General features: G+C 39.4%; 1 protein-coding gene across 4 annotated transcripts in view; it reads left to right on the top strand.

The window, feature by feature from the left end:
- Positions 1–2721: 2721 nt before the first annotated feature.
- The window catches only part of LOC149647356 (voltage-dependent T-type calcium channel subunit alpha-1G-like), a 180435-nt gene continuing 171257 nt past the window's right edge, over positions 2722–11899 (top strand). For all 4 annotated transcript variants that reach the window (XM_089850214.1, XM_089850213.1, XM_089850211.1 and 1 more), the window contains exon 1: positions 2722–4257. In XM_089850214.1, coding sequence (XP_089706340.1) covers positions 3740–4257 — 518 coding nt within the window. In that variant the 5' untranslated portion in view covers positions 2722–3739. The remainder of the gene's footprint in view (positions 4258–11899) is intronic.

Raw genomic sequence — 11899 nt, 5'->3', positions numbered from 1 at the left:
TTTATTAAAAGAACGGCCTTTGCCTAAATATAAAAGAAAAAATATCAAAATTAAAATAAATAATATCTTAATACAAAATAATTCCATCCGCCATTGGCTTAGTGGAGTTTGCTAAACCGAACCTCTTACTTGGTTGAATTCTGAGAGAGGTAAGGGCAAGGTAGAGGTAAGAGGTAGAGACGAGTCGGGTCGACTTTCTTTTCGACCCGACCCGACCCGAAAAAAAAATTAAAATAAAAACCCGACCCGGCCCGACCCGAAAAAAAAAATTAAAATAAAAACCCGACCCGACCCGGAAAATTTTGAAATTAATTTGGTCGGGTCGAAAAAGCCCGATTAAATCGGGGCCCGACTCGTCTCTAGTAAGAGGTTCGGTTTAGCAGACGCCACTAAACCAATGACGGCGCAGTAGTCCTTTTTAAGACTAATTAAATGCTAATCATTTTGTAATAAGAGATCTTTTTTTTTTTCAAAATTAGTTCTGAACTAATTACTGTCTAAGCGTGAGCATAGCAATGTTGAACACCATACTTAACACTCTTTGTCACATGTTAGTTTTGTTTTCGCGTCAAAAAGACTCGCTAAATAACGCTATTGTCTATTTTTGATTGTTATTATTAATACGATCGATGGAAAATGAGAAATCGATAAACCAATCAGGTATTGAAAGAAAACCGCCAACCCTAGCTCCTGTTCCCATCTTATGGAGCGGAAGCGAACGTGCGCGCAAGCCGACACCACACATTCGATATTCGAAGAACCGCGAGCGACTGTCTTCCCAAGCCCGAATAAAGGGCACGAGTTACTTCGAACACATCAGTTCAGACTTTAAAGTTTTGTACAATGCGTTACGTATGGGCGTGTCAAGAACTATATTAAGTTTCGTAGTGGTTACAAACTGGAGCTTGTCACGAAGTGACGTATGTCATAGATTCCCGTAAAGCGACACCTGGTAAGGCGTACGGACTAAATAGGGAGATGGATTGCAAAATTAACCACCGAGTGAAGTTAATCAATTCTCGCTTCCGTAGTTCTCGATCTAGCTCGAACTGTAAGTTTCTAGCATTACGAAGTACAGGTAGTGTCATACTTATGGAGCATATCTTATAAACTTATGTTGATATCTGTAACGGGCATTGGGGAAGGTTTTACGTTATTTTTTAAATTAGTAAAAAATACATATACTCTTGAAAATAAGCTGATAACATTGATCTCTTTTGGCCTAAAAAGCCCGAGCAAATCACAGTGGAAATAGAAATGGAATTTGAATCTTTGAGGCAATATTCGCGTCAGTCTGTACAGTTCAATGTCCTTATTGATGAGTGACTATCGGTACTTGGAAATTGGCGAATATGTGAAGACGACTTATATTGAACTAGCGTTCAGCTGAGCTAATGGACAAGCAAATTCCTGTCGTGTAATTAAGAATTGCCGAATGATATTAGGTCAGAACCCACCTCATCGATACTAATCCCTTCTTCGTCCATCGCAACTGCCACCGTCATACGTCAGACACTAACCTGGCCGGGGACAATACAGAGTACAGGTAAAGACGACTTATTGTTGCGGGGTGTCAAGGAGGAACGAAAGGAGGGAAGAAGCGAATTTGCTTCTTTCTCGAGACTTGATTGCTGTAAATTCAAGTATTTAGTATTTTTTTTTAATTCAACTGGGGGCTATCACCCTCCAAACTTATTAGGGTCTAAATGTTCCTCATGGTGTAACCGGTGCACTTCAACGGCATATCTTTCATTCATAATTTCTAACTAAGGTACCCGGCGTTTTCACTTGTCTACGTAGACACTTAAATCCAAATAATCATTGAGATTGGTCTTGCCCACTTAGACGGGGGAGGGTAGTATGGCTTCCATCTCCGCGGTTCCCTCCGGTAACATTCTAACACGTTCATCAAGAAAATGTATTTCATAAAGCGTGTATTGTCCGACCTGTCGAAAAGTTGAGAACACCCATTCCATCTTCTACTTAAAATCGCAAATTAATAAGATATGTTCCATAAGTTTGTCACTGCCTATGAAACTGGAGCTTGTTATGAAGTGAATGAAGTTGGTTATAGATTCAGGGTAAAGCGACATACGCCTGGTGAGGCGCTGTCAAAGGCTTAGTAACGCAGACTAAATAGGACCTAGATGGAAGTCCTGCAAAATTAACCACCGAGTGTAGTCTGCAATTCTCGCTTCCGTCGTTCTCGAACCATGGATAAAGCAATACTGAAGGACGGATGGCAGAGGGAGAAAGTTGAAAAATACTTGTTAATTCGCCTTCTAGCGGCAGATAGTAGCAAACCGGATAGTGGGGGGGGGGGAATATTGAGGAATCAACGTTCTAAAGAGGGAAGCACCTAGCGTCTTATTTTGTCTAGATGGCGCTAGCTTTTTCCGGGATTTGACTCGGTATTTTTCATAACCCACCTCCATTTTGGGGCTGAAAAGGGGGAAGCAAACTCAACATTGGTTGTTTAGTCGCTTCGTATGGGGCTCTATGGGCTGCCATCGGTCCTTCAGTATTGCTTTGTCCTTGCTCGAACTAGCTCGAGCTGTAAGTCACTAGCATTACGAAGTATAAGAAGTGTCATACTTATGGAACGTATCTTATGTTAAAATTGAGAACACTCTTTTCTCTGTCTGTCCTGCGAAAGTTCGTCATACTGGAGCGAGAATCTCTTCGTGTATTTCACTGGAAACAGTAGGAAGAGTTGAGGAGAATTCTCAATCCCTAGGCCTAGTAACTGACTCCTCCTAGCGGACGGAGAAGGAAACTTCTAGAGTCTTCTCCGGAGTCTGATTCAGTTGCCTCTCTGGCATTTAGTCGGTTTAGTTCGCGCTCGTTGCGTAAGTTCAAAGCCAATGAGAAATAGTTCAATTGCACGTGCGGCTCGCCGTTTTACCTTCGTCCTAATGTAATGTTCGTAATCAGTTCCTCGCGCTTCTTCGACTTTCTTTAATAATCGCTGCGGGGCCAACTGCGCTTCACCATGCCAAGTGCGCCTGAAAAAATGATAAGCGCATCCTTTGAAACGATGAGGTTGTGTCATTTTAAACTTGATGGTTACGCTACTTCGTTAATCGTTAATTAAATTCGTTAAAATGATGTACCTCCAACGAAGAGGTAAATCAAAATAAATACATTGGCTTAATTGTTGAGCAAGGGGAGGATTGAAAAAGTTATTTAATATTCTTGTTCTACGAAACTGAATGTGAAATAGTGGAATTTTCCTGGAAATTTGGGTGTAAAGTGGGCCTTTATTACGCCTGAAACTATGTTGTATCAAATGGTGCGGAGAGTTAAGAATACGGTTAAGGTGTGTCATTGAATTCACTTACTGTGTAATTTTACTTGTAAATTACAGTATATTTATAATCTTAACTAAATTCAAACTGAATTTGTATTAGATAAGTGTTCTTAGATCGTAGTTTGAAGATTTAGTAATCTAGCTGAGTAGGTGTTGTGAAAGTGGTGAGTGCCCCTAGAAGTGCGCCTTTCGTTTCAAACATCGGGCTCTAATAAAAAACATAAGCTAAAAAAATTCGCTAATAAAAAATATTCGGTTTAAAAAATACGACCAAAACCAACCGTGTTTGGTTCATCGTTTAAAAGGAGCGTATCACTCTAGTGCCAAATACTCTGGTACGAAATTGAAATTGCTTTCGGGACAACTAAAGCTACTTAGGGTTGTAAGACATCCTATTTTAGCTTGGTTAAATAATGTATTGAGAATTAGATGAACATGGCCACGTCTATGGCGATGGAACCGGAAGTTCTCGTCACGAATGGCCGGCGTCCGAGTCTGTTAACACCGCCAACGCGTGGATCGAGTGGTCCGTCGGAAACGATCGAAATCTCCGAGGACATCGAGGAAGATGACGCCGGACAAAGTTACGACGAAGAAGATGGTGAAAACGCGGACGCCGAGCGGGACTCGTGGTCCGAGTCCGGGTCGTCAAAGAGCTGGCACAGCGGAGAAGGTGGTAGTTCGTACTCCAGCCGGACGACCAGCGGCTCCAGGAGCCGATCTTCCTCCACCGGAAGTCGGAGTTGTTCGCCGTCGTGCTCCAGTCACGGGTCATCTTACTTGGACGAAGGAATGGTGGATGGATTGAGTACTTCGACGAGTATGAGCGTCCCGTTGGGTGAAGCCACGGCCGAGAGACCCTATCCGCAGTATCCCGAGATTTCCATGTACTTCATGACGCAGACCACGAGACCCAGGACCTGGTGCCTCAAAATGCTCGAAAACAAATATCCTTTTTCATCTTTTTCATCTTCTGTTTAGTATCATTTCTACTCTCTCTCTTTCTACCAATCTTCAAGATCAACTTACCCACCTACGTTCAACCATTTCAGGTAAGCTTCTTACTTCGTTACTTATGGCGTATTCCATTTACTGATCTGGGGTGCTCTCAGAGTGCTCTGAACAATATTGAGGGTTCCATTTATAGATCCAGATCAGCTCGCCCTTATGTTTTTAGGTTTTCCATTTACCGAGCGCTCGACTCGAGATCTGCTTGGATCTGTGCAAAAAATGTATATTTTGACGTTTTGGCTGTAAAAAACCTAAGGTTAAAGTATAAAGCTCCGAAAAATGCGCGTATTTTTTACATTGAAATCTGTAATTAACAGATTTTATGACGTAATACAGCATATCGCGAGCGATCTCAGAGCGAATAAATCGAATACGCTTTTTTACGTAAGCTTTTTTATGGATGACCCCTTTAACATTGCCTTGGCGTTTTGGGGTTTACGTTTTAGCGGGTGTAAGACTTTTTAAGGTTTTAGATCTTTAAACAAATGTTATACTTCTTCGTGAAAATCTTCAGCTAACCGTTAAATCTTTAGATGGATCTATAGGATTTAATAAGGGGAGGTTTACTCTAATTCCAATTTTAACTTTAATCTCTAAGTCAGTCAACCTTTATCAATATAATTATTACAATCGTTTAGTGACCCTTATATGTCAATATTATCGATTTAATTTTGACAAAGTCAAGGTTAAATCGTACGGACGTCAGTCACATCTTTCGTTTGGTCCGTGTAGGTACTTGTGACTTCAACTAATTTTAAAGCTCTTAAAAGGTTTCACCTTTATAAAAAAACAATACCTTTTAAACCCATTTATTAGAAGGATTTAAGAAATATTCCCAAACCTGTTTCATAAAATTTTATCATGAAAATTTGTAAATCCCCGTGCTAAATATAAATAGGTCTTGTAAATGGAGGCGTTGTTAACACGTGACACTTTTCGTTGCCGTAATGCTTAATTACACTTAAGTAGCTGAATTGACAAGTTCAGAAACCAAAATAAAACTCTCCGAGTCGCGACGCAATTAAGAGGTTTTTCTTAAATAATTAAATAAATATAATTGATAATTATTATTTTAATCGTCAGTAATTTACCTTGATTCTAGTTAAATCGTTTTAAGAAAGTTTATTCCTAAAATCATTTTAAACATAACTATTGTTGACGTTTGAATTCAAGCCTACGCCTCTTTAAGAATTTTTGGAATTTTAGAGTATATAAGGCGATTGATTCACAGCAAATGATAAGAAAACTCGCCATTGGGAGGCTAGGCATTTCTAGTAACCCTACCCTAACCGATCGCCGCGTACATCTTAACCCTAACGTGAGCTTAAGATTTTAGTCTATAGTTTGAATGGGCCTTAAAGTTAAGTATCGAGACTGGTCACGGGCGAAGGTTTCCACCCTGTGTAGGATAAGACAAGCGTGTGAAATATCTCGGCCCCTTCATAAAAGCTAATTGTATTTGGTTGGCCGGCTGCTTCGCGTGTCGGAACTAAATTTTTTCCCCGCCTAATTTAACCCTTTCCCTTTCCGTATAGAGAACTAAGAACATTCAACAGGTTTTGCTTTTAGGGTCAGTTAAACTCTTAAAAGAATTATAGTAAGTTAGCCCTTGCCCAAATGACCATATGATGGACCTTGGTTCTTATCCTATCCTCTGTTAAGTAGATTCTGGACCCGGTAAGGTTGAAGCTTTAATTAAACAACTTTTTATTGAATTTCTTAATGGGTAGGCTAAGTCTCATTTAAAACGCGTGCCATTGTATATCTAATTTTATGAGGTAGGAGCAGGGCCGGAAATAAGAAAAATTTCTTATTGGACATGTGTCCAGCGACCCCCCCCCCTTTTGAATGAAAAATTTATAGGACATTGTCCACTGGAGTGTGCAAAAATAGTGTAGCATCAAAATGTCCAATGACCTCTTTGTTTTTTTAAAAAAAATTATGGACAATGTCCAGTGTCTTGTACTTATTTCCGGTCCTGGGTTGGAGGTAATTTATATTTTAAAAAAGACAAGATTGAATATTTCACCAAGATACTAAAATATTTTTTTGTAATAATTAAAAAACCAGCTGCACTCAAAACTCTATTGTCATATTCGAAATGCGCGCGCAGGAATTACTTTCTTTCCCCTTCTACGTCATAATTACGTAAGAGGTTGGCTCTAGCGCCATCTCTCGCGAATCGCACGCGCTTCAGATTAAAGTTTCAAACTAGGCTTTGGAATAACATTACACCCAATTGCGAAACGAAGCTGATTCACGTTTGGATCTTGTTATGGGAACTTCCTCCCGAAGGGCATTTATTATAGACTTCTGATTGTACTTAATTTCTTTACAAGGTCGTTGAAGTAATTAATCAATTAACTTACTTCCGTTGTTGATAGACGGATCGCGCTAATTAGGCATTATTTAATTCTTTGCGATTAAAGCGTGACCAAATATTTTAACTGCTTAATTGCCTTGTGTCTCATTAGATATAATCAAGATAAACCTTTTCTTTCTTTTGTTCGTAATCTTGGAAAAATATCACATGTTGTATCCGCCGCTATAAGCCGGTTTAACTGTGCCGAATAATATGATGAAAAATGGCGGAATTATAGCTCCTGGCGCAACTGTAAATGAATCCAAGTTCTAATCGTAAACTCTAATGTATTTAAATTAGTGACTTAATGATAGAAGTTACGTTACTTAAACCGTTTTGTAGAATCAATATTTTGCAAAATATTCAATTTATTATTATTTATATCATAAGTTCATATGATATGTTCCATAAGTTTGTCACTGGTTAGCGAGAGGTTTTCATGAAGTGACGTAGGTGAAACGTCACAGCGAAGCCTGGTGAGACTCTGTCAAAGGCTTAGTACAGACTAAATAGGAAGTTGGACTGCAAAACCCGTTGTAGTCAATACTCGCTTGTCGTTCTCGAACTAGGCCTCTGCCTATCTAATATATTTTATTAAGAAATATTTCAATTTTCCACTTCATTCTCCCTTGTCCAATATTCTTAGTTTCAATTTCGGTTCTATCTCTATATCAAAAGATATATCTCGCTTTTTCGTGGGCTCTATCGAAAATTGCTTCCTTTTGATGTGCCTGCCTCCATGCTCTCGTACCAGGTGTTTTATGTCATCCAGCTAGCCACCGGTCCCTTTTGCGCTTCGAATCCCTTAACTGAAACCTAAAACACCATTGCACTAATTGTACGGAGCCTGGAATCAGATTCTCCATATGGGTCAATTTTTTTGAGAAAGTGTGAAGTTTTACATCTCCGAGTGACGTATGTCATAAAGAGGTTCTGTTACGGCCGCATCTTTGTGTATGTATAAATGTGTGTCTGTTGTTACAGCGCAGAGGAGCGTGTTCGAAAATTGCAAATCGCGGTAAAGGTGTTCGCCATGCATTTCCGGACCAATATCACAATTCACAGAAAGTTTGCAAATTGTTTTCCACTACGTTAGTTATTAAGTGCGATCCTAACTATTATTGGTTAACTATTCCTACGCGCCTCTGGCTTTAACCAGTTATTAGAGCAGCAATACGTTGGCTAATCCGAATCATTTTCTCAACTTATCTAGGCGTATTTGGTCCGAAGAACTAAACTAATCATCATGTGTGACGAATTTTACCTCGCGAATTAATAATCTATCTCACTGCGAAACGCATCTTGGGAGAACGTATCATCTTGCGTTGCTATACCTAGCAATGAAATCACGTAACTTAGAAACACATGAGAATTATGACTTTCACAAGTCCGGCCCACAAAACCCGTATTGAAATGAAAATGGGAGTTACGCGGGCACAAGGATCCCAATTAGCTCTATGTATTCTTTACTAGAATCATAATCTCCCATTGCTCCTTCTGCATAGTACATGGAATATTTTTGTATGGTCGTACAGTTTTTCCCATTCACTATAGGACTTCATAAGATCCGTGGTGCGACGCTGTCCTTGCAGTGTTTATGAGAATTCAATAATTCCTTTTGGTGAAGAAGATGTGATTGAAGTCGGTTATAAAGAAAATCTTTCTAGAATCAAGATTTGTGTCGAGCCGAGTCGTACCGAGCTGCGGAGCGGAGTGTCCGCTGTCTCCATGGCAACGGCTCTCGCTCGTCACACTCTTCCCCTACATAAGGGTTCTGGCTAAAAAAGGCAGCAACAGCCACTCGGTTTGCTTGACGCCACAAGTGTTTCGCCGCTCCCCGAGCAAAAAGCGTCGATTATATCAACAGGGCCTCTACAACCGTCCTTAACAGCTTCGTGTCACTAACAGAATTTACGGATTAAATGGACACTGCAGCCAGCCAGCTACTCTTTCTAGAAAGTATAAATCAGGACGGCCCTTAACACAGAATGCTTCAATAGCAAGTCGAGAAGGGGTGTTAAGAAACTAAGACATGTAGTATCATGGTTGGTCTGTCGCAGATTGAACTATTTTGAGTCGGAAATGTTCTATGACATTTTGCCACAAGAGACACGGTTTCAAGTTATATTTGGAGGGATTTACGTGTAACCCCTTAGTTAAAACAGCATTGTCCTAGACTTTCTTAATGAAATTTAATCCGTAAAACGCTCCAATGCCCCTAACTTGAGAACGGTGGCCCTGACGCCAAATTGTTATAGAACATTTTCGACTCCAAATTATTCAGACCTTTCAGAAAATCCCTGTATAGTTGAGAAAGTTGTTTGTTTGCTTGGATATTTGTTCTCAATGCACTGTTACCATTCAATAATTTCCACATTTCACAAAAATTATGGTTTAATTTAGAAGGTTTTTGTTGAGTCGGCAACCCATAGCCATTAAGCCTGCAAATAACGCTCTATTCAAGACACCCTATTAGCCCCTAGCTAATTGAGCATCGATATATTGAATTTGAAGTTGCACCAAATGTTAATTTCTTCACAAAGCATTATTGCGCAGTTAGGCATATTTCGTTTGGATTGGATTGTTTAGTGTTTACATGAACAAGAAATAAGCACCGCACTCTCAAAACGGCCCTCCTATAGTTCCTATAAAATCCCATAAATCCTAACAGTAACTGCGACCAAAAACAAGGGATGAATGAACATTCATCTCTGTTTGGTAAGAGAAACTAAGGGAGTTCCGAACTCCCAGTGATTCGGTTTTGAAATATTATTTACTTAAAGTACAATTTAGCGTCAAACATTCCTTTAGTGAATCGAATATATAAAACGTGATTTAATACGAGTTTTTGTCAAGCCTGAATCGTTTGCAGTATTTCCTTCAATTTTTCGGCTTCTAACTCGTTCAATAATGTTCGCTATATCATGAGTTCATAAGATATGTTCCATAAGTTTGTCAATGGTTACAAACTGGAGCTTGTCATGAAGTGACGTGAGGTAGATCGTAAATTCAGGGTAAAGCGACGCCTGGTGAGTCCCTGTCTAAGAAGAGGCCTTGGCGAAGTTAGTTGTCAGTTATCTCTTATTTCGGTTAGCAGGCCCTCGCATATAAATTTCCATGAACAGTAAGCAGACGACACAACGCAAAGTTTGCAAAAAACCGTTCAGTACCCTAATACGTCACATGACGTCACGTTGATCAACGGAGCTCAACGCGTTTGGTCTCCGTTGAGCGTTACTGAACGTAGCCATTCCCTATCGCCACCGGAAGTTAGGCTTATCTCGGGATTTGTGGAGAGGAGTAGCGGAAAGAAATTAGTCTGTCGTCTGCTACAAAGAAAAGCCTAACTTCCGGCGATAGGGAATATGGTGGATTAACCGAGTGTAGGACTTCAATTCTCGCTTCCGTCGTTCTCGAACTAGCTCGAGCTGTAAGTCTCTCAGTAGCATTACGAAGTGTAGGTCATACTTATGGAAGGAACGTATCTTATAAACTTATGGCTATATGTATACTGTATTGCCGAAGGAAAGAAATGTAGGGTTATTTTTACAGACGTCAAGAAAACGTCATCGAGTTTAAAGGGAGTACATCTATAGCGCTTGTATTTATTTCTCAATGCATTTGAAAGGTTTTTCCCAAGGAATTATTCCTTTTTGGTGAGCGAGCGAGCTAGAGAACCTAAGGAGAGAGAGACTTTGTATCACAGTTAAGACAGTTATAAGGTATTCTTAGGTATATGACAACTTGTAGCGAAGAGAAAGTAATTTTCTATTTGATTGTATGCCTAGTCGTCGCAACTTCTACCGATACAAACTTCCCTCTCCGGCACATTTTTTTATCTTATGAAATTGGCAAAGTTGTGATAGAACTTCGCCGCGAGTTTTTGAACGCTACAAATTATCGATTGATTTGAAAAATAGTTCGCAAGCTAGTAAATATTCACCTTTTATATTGTAATGGTGCATTATTTTTAGTTGTATAATCTGTTTATTAGGCTCCATGTGTTTTTATTGTACCCTATAGATCTATTGAACTAATTATCTTCGTAGTTCCAATATTGTTGGAAATGTATCGGTCAAAATGTAAAGGTTACAATATCGTTTCAGACACGAGTAAGATTGTAGCTCTCCTTGAGACCCCATTAACACTATTCCCGTTAACTAACCTAAGAATAGCCTTCATTTAGCCTTCCTGAATGAAAAGGACTCGGTCGCGGGTCTGGAGACCTTCAAAGGATTCCCAATGCGATTATTTTCTTCCCTCATCTTGCCCTGTGCTATTCCTTCATTTGCATATTAGCTTTGAACCGTAACCTAATAACGATAGGTGTGCAACTCTACATGAAAAATAAGGAAAATGGAGGCATAGTTAAAGGCAGTAATGAAATGTCTCCAGTGTGTCGTCGAAATGGTCTACGGTGAAGACTAGAATAGGAATATCTTCCGGTTTGTGTCGGGGAATGAAATATTCTATTCCTGTATAAGCTCGATCGTGAATGCCATTCGATAAGTTATTATTCCCTTTTAAAGCGGAGTTTAAAACGAAGACATTTTTCAAAAAGAACTTTCTGCAAATAATATTTTTCCCTTCGCAGTTAACCTTTGTCACCGTACTTTGTCATTGAAAGGAAATAAATTGGAAGTAAAAATGCCTTGCAAAGTATGAGGTAATATTACTACATCACTAAGGGTAGAGCAAAAGTACATAGATATAGAAAACGAAAAGTACACTTTGGTAAAAGTTGAAGGCCCCATGTAATATGAGAAGCTATCCTTCACAACACAGAATAGTGTCGATCCCCCTCTGCGCATGATTACCTTCCCGACCGTGGCACAGGGAACAAGCCGTAAATGGGCTCATAAAGTATCAGTACCAAAAATTAACTTTTGGATCTCCAGTATCATGAACTACTCTCTGTAAACCTTTGACGTCAAGGCTTAGCACTGTTACTAAAACACTAGACCGTGCATTTTTCGTTTATAATGTTCTATAGAAGTAAATCATGGTAAATGAAAGAATTTATCTGAATTGAGTTAGATTCTATCCAAAGTTCATTTTTATTTACATTGGGGATACCGATAATTGTTGGTCAGTGGTCTGTCATTACTGTTTCGCAGACAAGTGAAATTAATATGATACTGTTATCACGTTTTATCTAATTAAAGATGTGATCCAACTATGTAGCAGTAGACTCCGTCACTCTAGTGGCTCCTATA

This window comes from Phalangium opilio, unplaced genomic scaffold (genome assembly GCF_054372755.1).
Source record: "Phalangium opilio isolate 3A_F unplaced genomic scaffold, DU_Popi_V2 ptg000089l_1, whole genome shotgun sequence".
Taxonomy (NCBI): domain Eukaryota; kingdom Metazoa; phylum Arthropoda; class Arachnida; order Opiliones; family Phalangiidae; genus Phalangium; species Phalangium opilio.
Note: the sequence above shows the minus strand (reverse complement) of the source record. Positions and strands in the feature narration are given on the sequence as shown.